Source organism: Pteronotus mesoamericanus, unplaced genomic scaffold (genome assembly GCF_021234165.1).
Source record: "Pteronotus mesoamericanus isolate MK-2021 breed Mesoamerican mustached bat unplaced genomic scaffold, CSHL_Meso_final contig_20, whole genome shotgun sequence".
Lineage (NCBI taxonomy): Eukaryota > Metazoa > Chordata > Mammalia > Chiroptera > Mormoopidae > Pteronotus > Pteronotus mesoamericanus.
Window position 1 is genome coordinate 83,513,931 of NW_026555085.1, and position 25,518 is coordinate 83,539,448.

At 35.4% G+C, this 25,518-nt stretch overlaps 1 protein-coding gene across 1 annotated transcript in view; it reads right to left on the bottom strand.

Annotated features, from left to right (window-relative positions):
* The window catches only part of AHI1 (Abelson helper integration site 1), a 170,773-nt gene that overhangs the window by 43,059 nt on the left and 102,196 nt on the right, over nucleotides 1–25,518 (bottom strand). Inside the window, 1 exon segment of the mRNA XM_054568649.1 lies at nucleotides 24,001–24,056. Within this exon segment, the coding sequence (XP_054424624.1) occupies nucleotides 24,001–24,056 (56 nt within the window).

Consider the following 25,518-nt stretch of genomic DNA (forward strand, 5'->3'; position numbering starts at 1 on the left):
TAAAAAGTAATATCTTAGTAATTATTATATGCCAGAAGCCTTGCTACAGTTTAATGCAAATTAACTAAAATGTGTACATTTTTTGTGTTTACGATAAATGCAATTATGACCCTACGACATCTTTGGCATCCTTTAAGAAAGCACATTAAGGTTCAATATAGAAATGTTTAAATTACACTTAACTTGTGCTTAGGTAATAACAAAGCATTTGTTCTTTTTTATCTCATACATTTTCTTCTCAGGTATGGCCCATCTTTTGTATGCTTTGATAGACTTTCGTTTTGTGGCTGGTCCTGTTACTTCACCACTCTGGATATACTGGAATAGAAAGCAACTTACATACAAAAACAATTAATTGGAGCAAAGGGAGAAGATATTTCTTTGTGCAGATTAAATAAAGACTATGCAGAAATGTGTATGGTCAAGCCAGGAAATTCCACTTATAGCATGGCTTGTTACATAGTTCCACCATGATGTGATTATAGTTTTTTAAACTATGAAACCCTTGAGAGATAGTACCTTCTAGTTGAAATACAGTATTTATAATAGACTATGAATTCAGAGCCTGTTTGTTCCTACTCGGACCTTTAGGAAATGCTCAATGAATTTTATAGAATTCTGGGGACAGGATTTTAAAAATACATATTTAATTATTTTTAATTTATTGATTTTAGAGAGAGAGGAAAGAAGAGAGAGAAAAACACTGATTTGTTCCATTTATTTATGCCTTCAGTGGTTGCTTCTTGCATGTGCCCTGAAGAGAGATCGAACCTTCAACCATGGTGTATCAGGATGATGCTCTAATCAACTGGGCTGCTTGGCCAGGACCAGGACAGGATTTTTTACTCCCCTTCTTTCAAGTGTTAAACTGTTTCATTATTTATAAGAGGTCTGGGTGTAACTGTACCATTTCATATGCTTTCTCAGAGAAATGGACCATTTCCTTGGCCACTGAAGATATTTCTCAGGTAATCAAACAAGAGTTTATACATCTTGATCCTACTCATTGTTTTCCTGTGTGTTTCTTGGGAGTTAAAATGGCTCTGATAGCCCCACCAAATACAGTCTTCCGTCGCTTCTGGGCTAAAACTGAACACTGCACAAAGCGGCATTTTCCTATTTCTTTTGCTGTTTCTATTCTTGTTCCACAAAAACAGGTTTTTCTTCCTTATCATTCTGTCTTGCTAAGTTTTGGGGTCACCTCAGAGATCAGTCTGAGTTGCTATTAATAAAAAGGGCACGTAAGACAACAATCAGTGGATAAGATAAAGGTCTCAGACGATCATAGTCTTCCTGTGTTATCACAGTTTTCCTGTCTGGCTGTGTCACAGAGTCCCAGAAGGTACCACTTGCCCCCTAATGGTGATGCTGACTGTGTAGTGGTAGAAGATGGGGGTGGGCCTTTTTTTTTTTTTTTAACTTCTCTGGGAAGGCATCACTGGCATAACTCACAAGTGGGTTAGGTTTTGCCCATTGTCCTGTTACCAACCACCATGCACTGGAGAATCAGTGCACTTGGCAGTGGGCCATGCTGGGCAGTGGACCATACCCAGAGGCTGTCTAGTAGAACCTCCACTAGCTGCACCTGTCCGCTGCCTGCCAGTAATTATTTAACAAGCAAAATAAAATAAACTTTAAGAAAGTCTTATTTCTCAATAATGTCAATAAAGGAATATTTGGTCTTTATTATTAGAAAAGTAGAGCCCTGACCGGTGTGGCTCAGTTGGCTGGGTGTCCTCCCACAAAGCAAAAGGTCGCTGGTTCAATTCCCAGTCATGGCATACATCTGGGTTGCAGGTTCAGTCCCTGGTTGGAGCACACTGGAGAGGCAACCAACTGATGATTCCCTCTACATTGATGTTTCTCTTCCTTTCTTTCTCCCTTTCTTCTCCCTCTCTAAAACTAAATACATAAAAATCTTTAAAAATTCCAAATTGTACAGAAGTATGTTATTAAATATTCACACGACTACTTTACTATTACTGACACTGGACTATATTTTATTTCACCAGAAGAATAAAGAAACAGTCCTATTTCTAGGATCATGTGATAGAAATATATATAGTCTCTTATGATTATTTCCATTAATATTATGTAAGACAACCTTAAAGATATTTGTAAGAAAGAAACCAGGGTCCTGTTATTTCTAACTGATCTTATCTGGGTAATAACAGAGTAAGAAAACAGAGATAAAGAAAGTAAATAATTGCACAAAGTTTATTGTCTCTGTACCAGACAAACTATCTGTTCCTAACCTGCTATAAAATGCTAGTATATGTGAACCTTAACCACTTCATCAAACAAATATTTGAAAATATTTGATTCCAAATACCTTTTGGTAAAGTAAATACCAAGGGTAATGGGAAGAATACCAAACCAGGACTCGAGACAGCAAGCTTCCAGCTCTGCCTAGCTCTTCAGAACTAGAGCATGTGACAGAACACTCAGGCCGAACGGCAGTCAAGGAAGGGGAGTGAACCAGATGATTATTCGGTATATTTTCCAGCTTTAAAAGTCTGACATACCAGACACTCCAAAAACTACTACAGAAAATAGCAGTCATAAATTTGAAAGTAAGTTAAAAAATTTAATCTGGTGGATAACAGTGTAGCTGTATTATTTGTAATCATACATGAATTGGAAAAGCTAATTTGATTGCTATAACACTATACAGGAAAATCTTGTAGTAACAATTAAAACAATAATGATAAAGCATTTCTTCTGAATTTGCCATGTGGAAATACTTCCTTCTTCTTTGACAAATGGGAATAATCTGACCTTTGGAGTTCACAAATAAGCAGCTTATTTAATATGGTGATTAGTCTCAATTAAGCCTTTTTTTTTCAGAGAACAAATTCATATATTTTGAATTACTAGTTACAGTGAATTACTAGTTACAGTGAATTACTAGTGCTTCATTGAGAAAGGCTCTAATGTTTATCTTTTTATTGGTTGTTTCCTTTAAAAAAAATCAAGAGCATGATGCGACCTTTAGAAACTAGACTACATACAAATTTTTGTTGTTGCTGTTAGCAAAGAAAAATTATAGTGTGCTTTAATTTCCTTTCTTAGGAGGGAGAGTAAACAGAGGCTTATGAATCACTGGTTTACATGAGAGTTCTCAAAGTGAGGTCTCCAGACCACAAGCGGCACACTACCTGGAAACTTGTTAGAAATGCAAAATTCTTGGGCCTCTTTCAGACCAACTGCAATCATAGTCTGGGGATGGGTGCAGCCGTCTCAGTTTTAAAAAGCCTTTCAGGTGATTCTGGTAACACCAAAGTTTAGTTAATATTTTATTTCAACCTATTTTATAAAACATGCACATTATAGTTTTGCACATATCAAGTGATGCAACTGAATGGGTAAGAAACAATATAAAATATAAAGCCAATTCTTGTTACAAATTGTTACTGGCAAAACTTTAAAGTAAGGCTGTTCCTCCTTCTCTCTTAGTTTTACTTATCTTTCTTAGTTTCCCTCTTGTCTCACTGAAATGCTGACCCTGCTCCAGATTTGAGTAATGAACATCTACTTCACCATTTTTTTCAGCAAGGTCATGCTCAAACTGCAACTAGGAGTCATAGTAATTATTTCTTAGGTTTCCCTACAACCTCTTAAGGATTAGTAAAATTTTTTAAATTAAAAAAAAAAAGCAAAATCGAAAGATTAAGTCTGTTTATCCAGCTTTATTAAGTACCAGTAGGGTCTCAGCCACTCTTACAGGCTGGGAAGAAAGAGGTGAACAAACAAAGACAAAAATCTCCGCCTTCAGGGAGCTTCCATTTTATTAGTTGTTTCATTGTTTTTGGTCTGGTGGCCCTTTTAAAAAGAGAGTTACCTTTAATCTCTCTTCTGTTTCTTTACTTTTAAGGTGACAATAAAACATAACAGAGTGCACACTGATATTGAATATTAAAATAATTTGTGAATTACTTCAGAAAAGCATAATACATTTATTTAAAGTATCTTCATGAACTGTGAGTTATGACTAAACTTAAAATGACTAGTAAGTTTAGGGAAGAGAAGGGAAGGGGAAAGTCAAGGAACATATAGCAAGGACTCATGGACAAAACCAAAGGGGAAGAGCTGAGGGAGGGAAGAAGGGAGGGGACAAGGGAAAGAGGTGGGGGGGAGGCAGAGACAAATGTATTTAAAAAGTAAATAAAAAATATATTAAAAAAAATGACTAGTAAAAAACTAGATACAGACAATATTTTTAAACAAAAATAAATTCAAGTACTTGCAAATAACATTCATCATTTGTAGAAACTAAGTTTTAATAGTTATAAAATTTATACCCCCCCAGTTTAAAGCAGTGATTTATAGAGATTATGTATAGAAATATATCCCTTATAATAAATGAAATATTCTCCTTTTTATCCTACTGCATTTATTACTTGGTTTTATTTAACCATGGTCATAAGTGTTGCAAGAGGTTGTAAAAATCTTTAAAAGGAAATATATAAACATACAAATTTGTAAATATTAAAATGAAAACAAATTTTTAATTAAAGTTTTTAAGGATATAAACACATGACTATATAAATATTAAAATATTTCTCTGTGCTTAAATATATACATAATAGAGATAACAGACCTATTATTTAAAAATAACATGAGGTCTGGAGACAAGTCTTTGAGAATTGAAATGAAATCTTTCTTTGATGGTTAATGGCATCTTCAAGATTTCCTGAGCACTAACTCTAGGTGCAGCTGCAGTTCCTGATATCTCAAGACTTTCCATACAGAAACTTTTAAGAACTGCTTAAGAATACTCCTAAGGACATTTGTTAAACTTATGAACAGAATTCATTAAAATTATAAACAATTTCTTAAAAGATAAATTAATATCTTATTCCTTTAGGAAATATCTTTAGCTTGTACATAAATGGCACTGTACATAGATAGCAGGGGAAATAAATGAAGCATACAGTTTTGACCTGAAGATGCTTAGGATATAATTAAGAAAAACATATTGTTTCAAATATTATATGCTTAAAATATTGAAAGTTTAGCATAAATATCTTTATAATAATCTGCTCTGTTTTATGAAATGTTTTATTTAAAAATAAAACATCTCATTTAGATGTTTTAGTTTAATTCAACCAAGGTTTTAAAATTCACTAGTTCTGAAACAAATATATAAATTTTAGTTTGGGTTTTTCTCAACATCATATACATCTACTGTTATTATTTAATAATCTGCTATGCTATGGATATGTCTGTGTATCTGTCTAGATATATCTACCTAGAAAAAATACATTTATCTACCATTTAATGCTTAGAGTGTACCAGGGATGTGCTAAGTACTTATATATATTTTACAATATATTATATAGTATATATACACTAATAGTACATGTAATATATATTATACAAAATATGTTTTACTCTATATAGTTCATATATATATTTGTATACACTCTTTGGTTCCTTAATTATAAAGTAGAAGAATTATCATTTGTCTAAAACACAGTTTGGCAGATTCTAGGTGCTGGCTGGTCTGCTTTTCTCTTAAGCCTATACTGTTAATCATTAAACCTACATAGTTAAGTTTGAAGTTAGAGGCCTGCACGTAAATAAGTAAATACAAGGATGCTTGGTTCACTGTCTGTGATTTTTCTTAAGAATATGCCCAAAGAAGGGTCTTAAAGACCTGGTATTTCTATAAAGAAGGCACCTGAAGTTCCTAACAGCACTTTTCTTCAGCTTCTCAGTCACAGTTTTTTGAGGCCACCAAGTGGGAAATAGAAATTGGGCTAAGATGACAGTGCATCTTATTATATTAACATGTGTATCTGCTTCATCACTGCAGTTTATATTTAAGGGTGAAGAGAATTACTGAAACAACTACAGGTAGAGTTAACTGGGAAAGACTTTCTGAAAGAATTTTGAGTAATGAATTTAAATGGAAAGAGAAAAGCTTCTTATGATGCTGACAGCCAGACATCACTATTTAATTGCTTATCTATTTAAAAACTGAGGCTTGTCTATTTCTACTTCTAACATCAATGCAAATACTCCAGGAAAGGTGCCTGTACATACGCAGGCATTTGGTTCAGTGGGGAAAAAAGAGAAGAATATAATAGTAGAAGCATAATGAAGAAGCTTGATGGGAAATGCCCCCACTTCAAGCAAATAATTCTAATTGTGACATCATGGAGATGTACACGGTTAAATAGGGGGCTCTAAAACTTACCAAACAGTATTTCAAATGGCAAAATAGAAATCAGCAAATAGAATTTTTAAGAAGCAAATAAAAAATTCTGAGCTTAGAGACAAATGAGGGGAAGCACTTCCGGAATGAGGGAGAAATAAAAATCGGCTCTTTCATAAAAGCAAGAACACTGGTAAAAATTGTCAATGAAGTTTTTAAGAACTCTGACAATTTAGCCAAAGGTTTACAACAGTCTAAGGAACAATTAGGGATAAGCTGTTAAATCTCAGTAAACATCGCAAGCTCTGTGGAGTTTTAACCAGCAGTATTCTCAGTATCTTCTTTGCCAGCTCCATGGTAGCCTTTGAAACTCTGTTACAACTATGGTAACTCTGAAAGCTAGCAGGCTAACAGTCACAGGAGAGGGCAGGGCAGGTTCAGAGCCCCTCCAAAGCCCCATCTCCAGAGAAGTGACACTGTATGACCTATGTGGCAGCCCCTGAAAAGCTCCAGTCTCAGGGCTTGTCTTTATTTGATGCGACTCAGAGCCAGCTGTGTGAATAGCCATATTTCTGGGGCATTTGTCAAAAACAATCAGTTGCTACTTAGGTGGTCATACAAGTTAGGACAAATAAAGGGATGGCCATAAAATCAAAAAGAAAATGGCATGTCTGCAGGGTACTCTGAAAAGCTCCAACACGCTCCTGGAGATTTAGAAGGTCATGTGCATGTACAGGACTGTGTGTGCGCCCAGGGAAGACCAGAGAGGCTCTACACTTTCACCTCTGGCTGACCTTTGCAGTCCACACAAACAGAAAGTGAAATCTATATAAGACAGAGTTACAAACTCCTACTGTAGCACTGAAAACATGTCTCAACACAGCACAGACAGCCCCTTGGAACAGCCTGCAGGGCTTGGTTCCAGGCCTTTCAGGAAATCTCTGTCCAGTCTTCAGCTGAATATCAAGTGGACACTTCAGTGGTTGCACAACACAAAAAATACAGACTTTATAGAGAATTACTCCAGTAAATTCACTAACTAAGTAGTGAGAGTAACAATGACAAAAATGGTAAACCATGGAAGGGTCAGGGTAGAGAATCTGATTTCTAGGTTTGCCACTTTATATTATCTCAAATGTCCAGTTTGCAACAAAAGTTTTCCAAGACATTAAAAAACAGAAGAGAAGAGAAAAGAAAAGAAAAGAAAAGAAAAGAAAAGAAAAGAGAAGTATAACCATATCCAGGAGTTAAAGCAGTCAATAAAAATCTTCCCTGATAAAGCCCTGATATTGGATATACTAGACAATGATTTAAAAAAAAATTGTATATATGTTAAAAGATCAAAAGGAAAGCATGACTAAAGAATTAAGAGAAAGTGTGAGAATCGTACCTTAGCAAATAGAAAATGTCAACAGAAAGATGGACATTATTTAAAAAAAATAGAAATTCTGGAGTTCAGAGCTATGATATTCAACGGAGTGACTGGCTCAACAGTAGACCTGAATTGGCAGAGGGAAGAATCAGCCAAGATTTAGGATAAACAAATTGAGTTGATCTAATCTGAGCGAAAGAAAGAAAAGAAAGAAAAAAGAAAAAAAGAAAGAAGAAACACAGCTGAAGACAACATCCTTTCTTGATAAAAACTTTCAACAAAGTAAGAATACAAAGGAACTTCCTAAACCTAATAAAGGCTATAGAAATAATGGGGGGTGCTGTTAAATGCTTTTCCTGTACCTATTGCAATTATTGTGTGGGGTTTTGCCCTTGATGCTATAATATGGCCTATGACATTGACTGATTTCCATATGTTAAATCTGCCTGTTATTACTGAGACAAATCCTACTTGGTCATGGTGTATAATCATTTTTATATGTTGTAATTCCGATACTTTTACATCAATATTCATAAGATACTTTGGTCTGTAAAGATCTGGTCTAGTTTTGGGATGACAGTAATACTGACTCCATAAAATGAACTGGAAAACGTTCACTCCTCTTTTAATTTTCAGAAGAGTTTGTAAAAGGCTGGTGTTAATTGCTTCTTGAAAACATTTGGTAAAATTCACCAATGATGCATTCTGAGCCTGGGATTTTCTTTGTAGGAAGTTTTTGGATTGCTAGTTCAATCACTTTACTCTTTCAAGTCTATTCAGTTTCTTTTTTCTTCTTCAATCTGGATTACTTAATTTGTTATCATATAGTTGATAACAGCACTCCCTTATAATCCTTTTTATTTCTCTAAGGCCAGTAGTGGTATCTCCTCTATCATTCTGATTTTATTAATTTGGATGTTACCTACTTCCCCCCACCCAGTTCAGGCTAGCTAAGGTTTTGTTAATTTTCTTCATCTTTCAAAAAACCAATTTTTGGTTTAATTAATTTTCTCTATTCTTTTTCTGTTTGCTATTTCATTTATTTCCATCTTATTGGATCTGCTAACTTCAACTACATTTCTAAAAACAAAAATTCATTTCCACATTTTGTATAAGCTCTGAATCCAATATGTACATATATAATAACATGTTTAAAAATATAGCTAATGTATATAATTACATAGTAAAGTATATTTGCCAAATTAGAAAATTGCAAAAAGATGTGAATAGATATCCCAAAGATATATAAATAGCACTTTAAAAGATGCACACGTTAGTAATTAAAGATACGCAAATCCAAATCACAAGTTACCACTCCCTACCCCCTAGGATGATTATAATAACAAAGATAATAACAAGTGTTGATGAGGCTAAGGAGAAACTGAAACCCTCATATATGACTGGCAGGAATGTAAAATGTTTCAGAGCCACTTTGGAGAACATTTTGACTGTTCCTCAAAATGTTAAACCTACAGGTAACATGACACAGCAATCCCACTTCTAAATATATACCTAAGGGAACTGAAAATATGTCCACACAAAAACCTCTATGTTCACATAGCATTACTCATAAGAGCTAAAAATGGAAGTGACTGAAATGCTCATCAACAGACTAAAGGATAAATAAACTATGGCATATCCACATAATAGAATATTACTTGGCCATAAAAAGGAATGAAATTTTGATGTATGCTACAACATGAAACTTTGAAAACATTATGCTAAGTGAAAAAAGCCAGATACAGGTCATACATATAACATGACTGCACTTATATAAAATATCCACAACAGGCAAATAATAGAGACAGAAAATAGTTTAGTATTTGCCAGAGGCTATAGAGAGAGAGCAGTGGAAGTGGGGGTGACTACTAATGAGTGCAGGGTTTGTTTCTGGGTCATATTGAATATGTTTTATTTTTTATTTTATTTTATTTTATTTTATTTATTTACTTTTCAAATACATTTGTCTCTGCCTCCCCCCCACCCTCTTTCCCTTGCCCCCTCCCACCTTCCCTCCCTCAGCTCTTCCCCTTTGGTTTTGTCCATGAGTCCTTGCTATATGTTCCTTGACTTTCCCCTTCCCTTCCCTTTCCCTGCCCCCCCCTTCTCTCTTGTCTCTGTTGATTTCTTTTCCTTTCAGTGTTGCTGGTCATATTTTCCTTGCATCTTTGCATTGTTGGTTAGGTCCGCTTATAGGTGAGATCATATGGTATTTGTCTTTCGCCCCCTGGCTTATTTCGCTTAGCATGATGCTCTCCAGTTCCATCCATGCTGTCACGAAGTTTAGTACTTCTTTTTTTCTTTCTGCTGCGTAGTACTCCATTGTGTATATGTACCATAATTTTTTGATCCAGTCATCTACTGATGGGCATTTAGGTTGCTTCCAACACTTGGCTATTGTAAATTGTGCTGCTATGAACATTGGGGTGCATAGGTTCTTTTGTATTGGCATTTTGGTGTTCTCAGGGTATATTCCCAGCAGGGGAATCGCTGGATCAAAAGGCAGTTCCATTTTCAGCTTTCTGAGGAAATTCCACACTGCTTTCCATAGTGGCTGCACCAGTCTGCATTCCCACCAACAGTGGACTAGGGTTCCCTTTTCTCCACAGCCTCGCCAGCACCTGTTGTTTGTGGATCTGTTTATGATGGCCATTCTGACCAGTGAATATGTTTTAAACTTAGAAAGCGGTGATGGGTGCAAAACTCTGTGAACATATTAAAAACCAATGAACTGTAGACTTTAAAAGGGTAAATTGTATGCTATGTGATTTACAGCCAAATGAAGCTATTGAAAAAATCATAGATATTGATTGTGGCCACGAAAGGCATAGTTGGTTATGGTGAATAAAACCAACAGCTACAAGAAAAAAAAATACAGAAGAGACCATCCCTCTCCATCCCTCTCAGACAGGAGAGCCTTGATTCTGGCTAGGGAAACAGAAATTTAACAGTAGGAGAAAGCAATATACGAGAGAAACAGATATGCTTAGTGTATCACCAAGGTTTTGCTGGTGAGGACTAAGCTGCTGGTAGTACAATACCAATGACAGAAAATTAAAGTGGAAAGGCTCAAAGAAGTTTCTGAGGAAGACAGCAACTTTACTGAGCTGTACTCATTTTTATGTTGTTTAGGTTACCAAGTGGTTAACAGCCTAAGTGCTTATTATAAAGATTTTTCTAATAGAAAGGAGAAAAGAAAGAATAATTAAAATTGGAAATATCAACTAAGGAGTCACTTGTACTTAGGTGTAAGCTGAAACTTAAGGGTACACAATGAGCTTCACAAGTAGGTCTCAAGGAAGAAGCAAAGGAAGCCTAGTCACCTCATTCTTGGGTGATACTCAAAATTACCTTCTCAATCCTTCACTCCTGCTCTTCAAACAGCTGTCTGTGGCATGTGGGTAGCAGAGTTTGAAGTATAGCAGGTGTTTGTAATTTCCTTTCTCAAGGTCACAGGTGACTCTGCCAGTGCACTAGAAAAACCACAGCTTCTGGGCCCCTTTCTTCCCACCAAACCCCAAGATCCCCTTCTCACATCCAGATTACTCTCTGCTACTTATGTCTTTAACTCGCTCCACAGCTATTAGACTGAAATGCCATTACTCCTGAGAAATCTAAGACTTTATCCACTAACCTCAAATCATCTCAGATTAAAATTTCTTGGTGGGTGGATGGAATATTCTCCAAGAAAAAATTTTGGAAGTGCCTTTCTTGGATACCTCCCAGGTTAGATTTATTTAGAAGAAGGAAACGGTACTGGGCTCTGCGTCTCCTCAAATCAAGACCTTCGTGACCTTTATTATTTGTCACTCTGGTCAGCCTCCCCAGTAGTGCTCAGTACACCCTTCATTACCACCCCCTGCCTAACCCCATTACAAGTTACACTGATGATATAAAGATCAGATAAGATAGTATACAGTATGTAGCAGAGCTTTCAAAACTATAAATTGTTTTTTTAAGTGTTAACTGCTGTTAATATTACCTGAACTATTTCCAATTTCCACAGAATCTGCTTGGTTTCGCTGAGTGACTATTAGAGTTTAATGGTTTCTTCACATAAACTGATTCTGCTTTTAGGGAGTTAATATTGTTGGCTCATCTACCATGATGTATTAACACATTCAATTAGAAGTGTCTGGGAGACCCTTAAAAACCTTTTGTGTTTCAGTTTCCCACTGTAAAATGGTAATACTTTTACCTTCTAGAATTATGATGACATTCAAGTGAGAAGATAACTTACATAGAACACTTTGTACAGTGTCTGGCACAGAGTAAGTGCCCAATAAATGTTAGGTATAATTATTATTATTCAATTCTTAAAGTTCTCTGAGTTATCATTGGGAAATGGTGTTTTGTAGTAAACTATTTCTGTAGAACACCCTCAACTATAAACGTGACCATATTTTCCAAACCAAATATAGATCTCCTAACTTCAACTCCATATCTGAAAACAAAAACTTACTTCCAGTTTTGGCAAAGTAAGCTCTGAATCCAAAAAGTGCCCCGAGAGAACATTACGTTCATGTTGCCATGAGATACAGAGATATGGGGACAAGAAACCTTTATGAAGTTTCATTAAAAATAGAACAAGAGGTTTCATTTCCTTCAGGAATTGATCTCAATCTTTCTGCACTGTGGTAATCTGCGGCCCACTATGCGGCACAGCAAGAGGAGTCCGTGCCGCTGACCCGTGCTGCCCTCCCTGCCGAGGGGCAGTCTCCAGGGGCACGGACGGGATGGCCGCAGGAAGGGCAGCACGCCAAGATGACACTGGGCAGACTCTCGTATGTTTATCAGGACAAAAGAAGAATCTATAAAATATTGGTGGTGGCAGTTGGTAGGTGTTCCTCTAGGCAGGAAAAACAGAGCCCTGGGTTAATAACTTTTGATTTAATTTCTCCCGAAATTGAGAATATTTCATAAGATGATGAGGGTTAATTTTTTTCTTTTCTAAATAATTGTTTTCTTCATTTTATGGCATGAGCTATTCAAGTTTTGGTTTCTTCTATGGGCCATATTAATGCTTCCTTAAAGGAATCAAATTTTATATGAACTGGAAGGAAAATTTCAAGTAACCCCCAAACCTTATGATAATACACATGCAAGTAAATGCTTTGATAAGCACAATGCCATGTAACACTAGAATTGCTTTTAAATAAAAATACTCCCCAAACAAAATGACATAAAAACATAAATTTTCCACAGATAAAACATTTTCACTGTGTTATTGTTTAATGTTTTTCTAATGTTCTGAATAAAAACAATTAATAAGGGGCATTATTAAATTTGTCAATGTTACAGAATTTGGAAGAGAGCTATTGCCATGCATGAAAAAATCAGGATTCAAAAGAATTTTACAGGCTGGATAGTGAGTCAAAACAAATGAATGAAATTCGACAGGAATAAATGGACAACTTTGCACTTAAACAGTAATAACTGACAGATTACTGTTAGTGTTAGACACTGTACTCGGTACTTGAAACAACAGAACAACACTAATAAAGTAGTTATTATCTCCATTATAGAGATAAGGATTCTGAGGCATAAATATATAAATAGTGAGAAGCATCAAGAAGTTATGGCAGGTCAAAGTTCAGTATCAACACAGTATCCAGATTACAGAAACCAATAATACCACTACATTTTCATATCACAATTAGAATATTAACTCCAGTTACGGATGTCCCTTTTTCAAAGGCTGTGAACAAACAGAAATTGAGTCAATATAGATTAAGATAAGTAAATGGATATGATATAGATACTCTCATCTTAAGAGTTGCATTTATGGAAGAGGAAACTGATTTGTTTTTAAAATGGTCTAGAAAAAGAGTACAGCTAAGATACTAATCACTTGTAGTAAAGTACAAAACTTGAGTAATTAATAAAAAAACACAGTGTTTTAGGTGGAACTAGTGTTTGTTTTCCAGGAAAGAATGTATCCACAAGTAAAGGGACTTTTTCTTTAGTAACCGTTGACATATCTTTCTCATATGTTGAAACTAAGTGACTGGAAATGTGTAAATATTAGAAATGTCTCAAAACTCTTGGGAAATGTCTGCTAACAATATCCCATTATTAGCAGATAATGTAGTCTTTGGAAAAGTTTTGATGCAAATATCAAGAACACTAGAGGCCCTTAGGTAGCATGTTAATTTAAAAAAAAAAGACTCTCCTGACTCCCTGTTTACCGTGTGATCCTAGGTACGCCTTTTCACTTTTCAGTGCTTCAGTTTCAGAACTTGTGGGAATAATACCACCTACCTAAGAATTATGCACATGAAAAGAAAGTAGATATACAGATATATTTGTAACACAGTAAGTGTTCAATACATGTATATCATTAATCTTCCCAACAAGGCATTAATAAATTAAATGATAATTTTGCATTATTTTTTAACTGAATTTATTGGGGTGACATTGGTTCACAAAACATACAGGATTCAGGTGTACAACTCATTGCCCCAAGCAAAGTCTCTTTCCATCCCCATTTTCCCCACTTTGCCCAATTCCACCTACCCCCAACCCCCCTTCCCTCTGGCTATCACCACTCTGCTGTCTATGCCTTTGTATTATATACAACATGCAGATTTTTTGCTTAATTCTTTCATCTCATTTCATCCAGTCCTCCAACCTTCCTCCCCTCTGACAGCTGTCAGTCTGTTCCCTGTGTTCATGCCTCTGATCCTGTTGTGTTTGTCTGTTTATTTTATTCATTAGAGTCCACATATAAGTGAGATCATATGGTATTTGTCTTTCTCTGACTGGCTTATTTCACTCCAAGTACTAATCTCCAGGTCCATCCATGCTGTCACAAAAGATAAGATTTCTTTTCTTTTTACCGCCATGTAGTATTGTGTAAATGTACCACAGCTTTTTTATCCACTCATTTACTGATGGGCACTTGGGTTTTTTCCATATCTTAGCTATTGTAAACAATGCTGCAATGAACATAGGGGTGCATGTATTCTTTTGTATTACATGTATTATTTTGTTTCGGGTTTTCAGGTTTCAGATTTCTTAGGATATATTCCCGGAAGTGGGATCACTAGGTCACAAGGTAGTTACATTTTTAATTTTTTGAAGAAACTCCATACTAATTTCCACAGTGGCTGCACCAATCTGCACGCCCACCAATGGTGCACAAGCGTTCCCCTTTCTTTACATCCTCGCCAATACTTGTTGTATGTTCATTTATTAATGATAGCCATTCTGAGAGGTGTAAGGTGTTATTTCATTGTGGTTTTAATTTGCATCTCTCTGAATAGTGACGTTGAGCACTTTTTCATATGTCTATTGACTAGATGTATGTCCTCTTTGAAGAAATGTCTATTTAGGTCCTTGGCCAACTTTTCAACTGGGTTTTTTGTCTTCCTTGTGTTGAGTTGTACAAGGTCTTCATATATTTTGGAAATCAACCCCTTATCAGATATATCACTGGTGAATATGTTCTGCCACGCAGTGGGATGCCTTTTCATTTGGTTGATGGTTTCTTTTGCTGTGCAAAAGCTTTTTAGTCTGATGTAATCCCCTTTATTTTTTTTCCTTTGTTTACCTTGCCCAAGGAGATATAGGCAAAAAAACTGCTATGAGAGATACCTGAGATTTTACTGCCTATGTTTCCTCCTATGATTTTTATAGTTTTGTGACTTACACGTAAGTCTTTTATCCATTTTAAGTTTATTCTCATATATGGTGTAAGCTGGTGGTCTAGTTTCATTTTTTTACATATACTTGTTCCCAACACCATTTATTGAAAAGACTGTCTTTACTCTACTGTACTCTCTTGCCTCCTTTGTCAAATATTAATTGACCATAAAGGCATGTGATTAGGGCATGTGATTAAATTATTTGGGATAAGTATAAGTACTGGGAATGTAATAATAGTTATTAAAAATGTGTACCAATGCACTGTAGAGTGTTCAGACTGTGGTGCTGGACAGGAGCACGCAGAATCCCTCTCCGTATCGAGCACACATTTTACTAGGGGAGACACTGACTGAGGTCTAAAGAAAACAATTAGGAAAGATCACAAAGAACAAAGATGTGTCATTACAGACCAAGGCAAAGATCATCCACACCCTCATACAATTACTATGCATAAATGAAAAAGTTGGACAGTGGGGAAAACTGATAGGAAAAAATTGATTAATTTGAAGTATGGTGTTAGAGAAGAGCTCTATGAATACCCTGGACCATCAGAAAGATGAACAAGTAGGGTCCTAGAGCAAATTAAGCGTGAAACGTACTAGGAGGCAAAAATGACAAAACTGAAGCTGTCCTACTTTGAGCACGTCATGAGAAGGCAGGGTTCTTTGCAAAAGAAAATATTGCTAGAAAAATAGAAGGTAGCAGGTAAAAAGAAAGACCAAATATGAGCTGGATCCACTTCATAAAAGAAGCCACAGGCAGAAATCTACAGGAGCTGAGCAGGGCTGTTGCAGACAGGACACTGTGGACATCACTCATTCGCAGGGCCATCAGGACTTGGAGACATCCCAATAGCATATAACACACACAAAGTAAAAGCTTGTTATACAAAAGTGTGTATATATTCCTTGCAGAGACCAAATGTACAAAGGCCTATGTGTGAGTACATAACAGCCTGGTCTGTTCAAGAAACTTAGCAGAGGGTGTCATAAGGTGATGCTGATGAGGCAGAGATCAGATTGCAGAGGTCCTACAAGTTCCCAGGAGAGGGTTTGGGTTTTATTCTAAATGTAGGGAGAAGTTATTGAAGAGTGTTAAGCAGGAGGACAACACATTGAGTTACATTTGAAAAAGATCACCCTGGCTGTTATGACTTACTGAATTCATGAGTAAGGTGATTACATGTGCAGGATGGCCTGAGGCAGTCCCAGTTTATGCCCGTTGTCCTGCCATAACTAGACTGCTGCACTGACTCCAGGCAAGAGTCGGAATATGTAAATAAATAAGTGCATAATAAAATAAACTTCAAGAACTGAAAAAAGAGCCCTGACGGCGGCTCAGTTGGTTGGAGCATCATCCTGTACACCAAAAGGTGGCAGGTTTAATTCCTGATCAGGGCACATACCTAGGTTGTGGATTCAATTCCTGATTGGGGCAGGTATGGGAGGCAACTGATGAATGCTTCTCTCTCATATAAATATTTCACTCTCTCTCTCTTTCTTCCCCTTCCTCTCTCTTTAAAATCAATTTTTTTAAAGAAAGATATCCTCGGGTGAGGATTTTTGAAAAATGAAAAAAGAAAAAGGCAGGCAGGCTGCTCAAGACCCAGGGAGGTCGTTGAGGACATTTTCATCAGATTCCCTTGTTCCTCATGTCCCTGACCTAACTGGGACCCTGGGGTCCTCTCTTTGATTCTTAACCTAAGAAATCTTCTCAGGCTTGGGATAAATTCTTGTATTTATTATCTGGCCATCTCCTGTGATTAAATAATACTCAATATCTGGTACACAGAAATACACTGAGTAGGATGTTATGTGTCTTAACACATTCCCTGCAATAATCTTTGAGGTAGGTATTATTATCCCCAATTACAGATGAGGAAACTGAAGCACAAAGAGGTAAGCCACATGGGGCAAAAGTGGCTGAACCAGGACTTGAAGTCAGGGAGTATGGTTCTGGACCAAGTGTTCTTAACCCCTCTTCTAACATTACTTCTCAATGTGAATGACCCAGGTATGTTTAGAGAACTGCAAGTCACTCAGAGTAGCCAGAGTTAGTATTGGGGAAGAGCTGGAAATAAGCTTAGAAAGGCAGAAGAAGGGCTTCAAATGGCATGCTAGATAGCTTTTCAACTGGCAGGAGATGAGGTCCACCACAAGATCTTTAATGCACGATGATATTTATGTTGTAGAGAAACAACTTAGTGGAGAATGGATTTGTGAAGGAAGCAGGCAGAGGCTAAGTTCTGACTCAGCTTTTTGCGAAGACTGTGGGTACCTGCCTTCTTCCTGGACAGGGAACTCTGGATACCCTTCTAGTGAAGAACCTGCCTGCTCCCAGCCCATGATAATACAAATGGCTTCCCACGGCTGAAGCCTGAGCCTTCGGACTCCTGGGTCTCCCTTCCACATTCCACAGCTGGAGAGTGTGGCTCCATCAAGCGTAACAAATCTAGATCTTCAAACACATCCCCTTTTCTGAGATTCCAGCCTATTCTCAGTTCTCTGTTGAGCATTTCTACTTGTTCATGGCCTTTGGTTATCTGAAATTTAACATGTCTAAATCAAACCTGTTATTCTCTAAAACAATCAGCTTTCATTCCTGTTTTCAAAAATAATCTGTTATTGGAGTCACCATTCTCTCAGTTTTGGAATCATCTTTTACCACTTTTCTTCTGAGTCCCTACCATCAGTTCTGATCTCCAAATCTTTCTCACAGGCATACCTCTATTTCCATTTCCATCGCCCTTTCCTTGCTCTGACCTGTACCACCTCAAATGTGGATTACAGCAGCTTTAAACACATATTCTTCCTATGACCACCCACCTTTTATTTTAATCTGTTTAAAAATGTTACCCCTCTGTACAGATACATAACAAAGTATTACTTGGCCATAAAAAAGAATGAAATCTTACCATTTGTGACAGTATGGATAGACCTAGAGAACATTATGCTCAGTGAAATAAGCCAGACCCAGAAAGGCAAATACCATATGATTTCACTGACATGAGAATCTAAAGAAAACAAACAAATGAACAAACAAAATAGATATAGAGAACATACTGATGGTTGCCAGAGGGGAGGGGTGTTGGGTGTCAGGGCTAACAAAGGTGAAGGGATTAAGAAGTACTAATTGGTAGTCACAAAATTGGGATGTAAGGTAAGGCACAGGAAACATAGTCAACAATGATGTGGTGACTGTCTATGGTGCCAGGTGGACATGAATTATCAGAGAGAACACTTTGTAAAGCACACGAATGTCTATCCACTGTGATGTTCATCTGAAACTGAAACAAGATAGTGCTGAATGCAAACTGTAATCGAAAAATAAAATTAAAAAATTACCCCCTTGATCATATTCTCATGCTCAAATGCATTACTGTTGCTTCTATTGAGAAATTCTTAATTCTTTATCTAACATCCAGTGATCTTTATGAATCAGGCCCAAATTACCTTTTCTATTCTAGCTCACGTTCTTAAATACTCTGCTTCAATCATACTATCCATCTGTGTACTTTCCTTCTATGGATCTTTGGTCATACTGTTATTCCAGCCTAGAATACCCTATTTCTTTTTAAATCCCATCCTTTCTTATTATCCAGTAGCACCTTGCCTAACAGCCTTCTCTAAAAGTCTTCCCAAACCACTCTAGTCCTGGGAATTCCTGTAGCACTGAAGGCTGAGCCCATATTCCTTAACTTGAGCACAAGCTGCCTCAGTGACATGACATCCACCTCACACTGCTCTAAACTTTTATCCATTTCATATATTGGGGTTTAACTGTTTATAGCTAACTTTTCTAATGAGACTAAGAGCTACTCAAAGACACAAAGCATGTTTTATATTTTTTGTATTTCTAATTTTGCCATACCACTCTCATACCTACCTGGTGGTTGGTCCTGTACTATGCTAGCACATTCCTAATGTTTACCAATAATTTAGAAAATAAATTATGACTATGCCATTGTTATGTTATAGTCCTCCAGTCATATAAAATTTTCAGAATGTTAAAAGTTTGCCAGATAGAAAAATTTAGAAGAGTTGAGAGAGAATTAAGGGAGAAAATCTAAGAAAAACATAAATGTGAGTACAGTGTACTAATGGGAAAAGTCAATATAACTTAAAATTTTTGGATAAAAAACTACTGTACAGATATTTAAGAAAAATGTTATATTATGGAAAACTCACAGTAGTCTTAAAGGAGAACCTATTTTGTATTTATATGTGAATTTCAAAAGAACTGCTTTGAATTGCGACTTTATTGATAAGTGAAAACAGATTCTTTTATGACTAAAGCTATAAAAGCTTATAGTTTATCAGTTCCCTCTCCACCCTGCAATTACCTACAGGAAGAGATTGGCCATGGGTTCTATTTTATGAGTTTTATAGGGATACATTCACCCCAAATTACATACTATGAATTCCTGGAAAATTCTACAAACTGAGAAAAGGAAGTGCTTCCTTTGGATCAAAGACATTTTACTTAAACTCGCAGTTATCCATAAACAAGCTGCCCCAAATATTATGTTCAAATATGAAAAATATATTTTATATAAATATGTAGATAAAATATATTCTATTAATGTGTAATAATGCAATATGCAGCAATCTTGTGAACCTACAGAGTGGGCTAAACAATGATAAAAACCTTACAAAACTAAAAATGCAGTGGACTAGGTACAGATACCATGAAATTCAAGAGTTTCAGAATAAAATTAAATTTGTAGAATTTAGATAAGTACATTTATGAATAATGCTATTGTTAAGGGCAATCAATATCACAAACATCTCAGATACATTTTCAGAACTAAACACTCTAAAACACATTAAAGTTTATTATTGATGAAAAATTATGTGACAGAAATTTACCTATCAAGCCCTTAGAAAACCTAGATGTGTAACTGCAGAATGAATGAATGAATAGCTTGTAAATAGCTTGGTCTTATGAAGAGAAAGAATAATAAATCAATTATTTAAATTTCTAATCAAACTAGGATATTTTAATTCCTAATAATTGCTGCAATACTTAGATGAATGCAGTATGTAGATGAGTGTTCCAGGAGACAGCCTGGATGTTGTTTCAACCTGTTGTGGTAGATATGTAGGTTTCTGTGAAAATGAAAGCTGTAGTTTTATAAACTGCCAAAAAATCTATTTGTTAAAAGAATATTGTTCTCATTAGTGGGGGTAGTGGAATCACTGAATAAGGAAGAAGTCGTATTAGTGTTACAGTTTTGGAATTAAAGAAGCCTTACAAAAATCAATGACTGCTGACAATAGGACACATTGATGCTATCTGAATTTCACTGTATCTGTTTTCACTGAAAAACATTCAAAAGCAATTCTCCTCAAATCATAGTTATTTATAATATTCAGCATGGTGTACCGTGTTTTAATTCCAACAGACAATATGAAAAGCTATGGGAACTGCTGCACATATGGTTGTAATTAAAGGGCAGGTATGTTTTAACTATATTCCTCGTGTAATAATCTCAAATAAAAAAAGATCAAACACGTGAGGGAAGACTTCCTCATGCTAGTTACTATTTCTCTTTGATATGCAAATGAGTCCTTCATTTAAGGTAAACATGGGACTCAAGCTCCTATCGACTTAACTATTAACTAACTTTTACACCAGTTTTTCAGGGTTTAGACAATGACCTTTGATTAATCTGAGTCTGATATTATCCTTAACTTGCTGTAGGCTACAAGCAGGTGCAGCATTTAGTTCTTAAAGTGGCAGGATCTAATTATTTTCATATAATCTAATATTATGATTGTCTAATGATTTGTTCGCTTTTCCTATAATACTAAAATGACTGCATGAATATCATTGAGGACAAAAATCAGCGAAAAGGAAGCCACACATTTAACCATTAAATCTGAACTAGGACATTTGGTATAGAGGAAATAAAAGAAAATCTGTAATACACAAGCAGGCAAAACAAGCTACCTATACAAAAGAATAACTACTAATGTCCAATATCTCTCCTAAAATACTAAATGCTGAAGCCAAAGATGAGCAATTTCTGCAATGCTTTGAGAGGACAAGGTTATGTCCAAATTATTAAAAACCTTGAAAAGCTGTCTTCTGCAAAGAAAACTAGGAGATATTTTAAAATATGTAGATTCAGATAATATACCTCTTTTAATTTATTTCTTAAAAATATAACTTGAAAATGTACTCTTAGATATACACTAAGGTAAGAACTCAGAATGCAAAAAAAAGAAAAAATAGTAGTGACTACAGCTAGTAAAGAAGAAAGGTTTGCTTCTTTTTGATGGAGGGGGCAATGCTGTGTTGGGGATATTTGTTTTACTTCCTATCACAGGCATCTCAAAAACAGATATGAGATTATTCCTATCAGAAAGAACAAATTCTAAACATAAATATTCAAGTTCATATAATAAATTTTTAAAAAGTAAATTAAAAAGTGAGAGAAGACACAGAACAGAGGTACAGAGGTAGTTTTATTTCAGGACAACCTATATTTTCTTAGAGAACACTACATCATATTACAGTGCTACAGAATCAAACTATCCTCTACAACCATATATTCACTGAAAAGTTCATTCTAACTTGGAATGTAAGACACACATTTTTCCTTGTTAAAGAGGCTTGAGACAGTCTCATTTCCCTCACCTGATGAATAGTTGTGGCTAGCATCTTGCACTCCCCTAGACCCAAGACATTCACGGTGGTACTTGGAACAAGAGGGAACTGGGATGGTAATGTGTAGAGAGAAGTGAGCTGGAAACTGATGGTTAGGTACAAAGCCAAGATGCACTTGGGGCCCCAGCATCAGCCATTCTGAAATCCTAGTCGACTCCCTTTCTATTTTTATCTCAGACCCCAGGAATACCTCTCCTTTTTGGGCCCCTCTAGTACAAAGTCTGAACTTATAAATATCCCACCTTAAATTTTTTTAGATAAACTTTTTCCCATTTCTTCCATCTCTAAATATTTTCTTCTCTTAATCCCTTTAAAGAAAATGAGGGCATATAGGTGCAAAGGATGGAAATTAGGTAAAATTATATTTTCTGTGAAAATCAGACTTTACTTTCCAGGATATTGGGTAATGAACACACCTGTGATTCTATTTAGAGGTTATGGAGAAAGGACCAAGGTTAACTAAGGTCCTTTCTCCATAACCTCTAAGGTCCTAAGGTTAACCAAGGTCAGTTAAGTAGGGGGACCCTGGAAGAGAGGGACAGTAGAATATACATAGTTTATAGTAAAGAGAGAGAAGAGCTTTAAAAAATCCAAAAAGGAAACTTGGCTCAAGTCAAAACCTAGTTTCTTCATCTGAGTATTTGAGGAGTACTTGTACAAACTAAGTACATTAAAACTTATTGACTGCACAGAGTAGAAATGTTATTAATACAATAGGAACTAACATTTAATAATCTAAACTGGAAAAACACAATCAAAATACCAACAATACCTAAACTACTATTAGTAGGTACTGTTCCTAATTCATTGGAGTTAGTTTGAGATCACTACTCTAAATGTTAATACCATTATTTGTTATGAGTTCATGAGGATTTGATTCTATTATTTTATCAACATGAGAATCTATAATCAGCGTATATACAAAAAACTCTGTCAGGTTGCACTTTTCTAAGTTCCAGAATGTATAACCCGCGACCTCTCGCCCCCTAAATGTAAACACTGGTGCCATAGGAATGCCTATAGGAATAACATAAATTTCAAAAGTTCTGCAAAAATGATCCAATGAGTATATGATTTAAATACATTAAAATAATTTACTTTCTATAATTGCTAATCTTCAATTTTTGAATATTAAAGAATAAAATTTACCTACGTTTATGGCTACTAAAGGATATTTGGAACACACACTATAGCCAACTATTTTTTTAAGATTACACTGATGATTAATTCCTCAAACACTGATCTTTACTGGAGCTCCACATACTAAGTCATCAAATATGTTGTATTAATCAGATGGATTTATTACAAACAGAAATTGGGAGTCAATTTGCCCTTGAGGAAAATGTTATCAATAAAATTCAAATATAGTAGCATACTGTCTTCATTTTCTTAAAAATGTATTAAATAATATCGAAGTTTTCTAACAGCAGGGTATGAGGAATTGTATGAAGTACTTAATGCATAGAAAGGACAAGAAATAAGATTATGTTTTATGAGAGGAAAATATACTCTACATCGTCTTCTAAATCTTTCAAGTGGGAACTACCAACTGATATATATTTCCTATAAACATTATACTCAGAGACTAAATTTAATCATTTTCTTCCTATATCATCTTCATAATTATTTTTAATATACTGAATGATACCATAATTTTTAAATGTCTTTTGTTGCCTGGTAGTAATATAAGAGGGATAAAAGAAAGGATTTCACTTGGATAATAATGAGGCCTTGTAATCTGTAAGAAAACTGAAGCATAATGGCCTTCTTCCACCATTACAAAACGTTCACTCTAAATGATGTTAGTAACACAAAATAACACTCATTTTAGAAAGGGTGTAAATCAATTTGCATATAGATGTACACTGCTCTGTCGAAAGTATAAGTTATTTTTAAATTAAAAACCACTGTTTATAACATTAATATAAATAAGTACCTGTAAAAATGATACAGATTTTATTTTCTTGTATCTTGGCAAAAATCAGTAATTTTGCTTCATCAATTAAAAAACATGAGATTCATTTTCTTGAAGGGACATAACTTCCAACAAAAGGGAGGTGATAAGAGTTTTCTATAACGCCCTCACTGTAACCAGCGTCATTTCATGGCTTCTTACCGGTTTTAACAAAGCAGAAATGCACTGCCTTACCGTTGGTGCTGAATCTGCTTGATGGTTGCAAGGCATTCTTTCTGTGCTGGGAATTCCTATGAAAAGAAAAGATTGTGAGTATTTGCTTATTATTTCTGTTCATTTTACTTTGAAAACATTTATGTCAGTGCGATACGACTGCTACAGCGTAAAAAAGCATCACTTGCACAGCAGGATCCTCTCAAGTTATATCATGAACTCTATGTTCAGAAACATAATTGGCAAATTGGCTAGTTTAGCTAAGAGACTTGACTCCAGGTGAAAGAGGCCAAGTTTCCTATTCCAGTGGCCTTCAGCAATAGCGCAAAACATGTCCATATCCTGCTTTTGGCTCAAAAATTATATATACACCATTATCTCTGCTCTGCTGCATTTCTTCCTTGAAGTTTATTTCTGACTTGAGGTCATCAAGTTTTCATAAAGAAATATCACAAAGGCTAGAAAGAAATCACGTATTTTCTAAAAAAGAATAAATAAATCTATTTGAATTTCTCTTTGATCTGACTTCCTACTATGACACATTGTATTATTTATTGTCATCATGGAGTATCTGGAAAATTAAAATTCCCTTTGATTCTCCCCTTTAAAACGATAGCACTAACTGATAAACTTGAAAAAATTCTTTTCTCATGTGTGGATTTATCTTTTTGTTCCCAATGTTCTTTACTCCATTTCTTTGTAATAAACAGTTCTTAAGGATATAACACACTGCATCTCATCTGTTAAGATACTGGTTCAAAGTCAAGCTCTAGTTAAAAATGAACACAGACGTGGGTCTCATTTACTTTACAATTTCTGTCCATCAGCAAACCAATGAGTTACGATCTTGGAATAATTTGTTCATATAATTCTAAAGGCTTTCACAGGCAGGGCTGGTTAGAAATGAGAACTGCAATGTACTGTTAGTAACAATTAGCAAAATTCCTAGTTCAACAAAGCCTTCGTTCCTCTTATTTATAGGCATTTAACTTATTTTTCCTAAGGTATGATTGAGATTAACACAAAACAATCACTTTTTATCACTCTGCAAGAGTACATTCAAAAGAAACAAAGTACCATGAAACATGATTTAAAAATTTTGTTTCATTAAAAGTTTTTTCCTCAACATCTACTCTTAGCCAGTGCAGTATAAAGGACACACAATACTACCTTTATTCAATCAACTAATATTTATTGAGAGGCTACTTGGTACTCAGTAATAAAACATAAGTTATAAAGGATAAATTATGATTTCTGACCTCAGGAGTGTAGGGGGAAAAAAGATATCCTTTTCTGAAGAGATACCACAGAGGAAATAAACAGTTTTGTATTAAGTGTAGTAACAGTCTTTAAGCTAATTTTGACAGACAGACACATTTTTATTCATACAGTAACACTGGCCTTGAATTTAAAAACATTTTTAAAAAGGAGTAAAACATATTGTAAAATATTCAAATACTGCCAATTTTTAATGCAAGATTTTAATAATATTGAAGTATATAGAACAAATAGTGAAATGAAATCCTCTGTTCCCCAGGC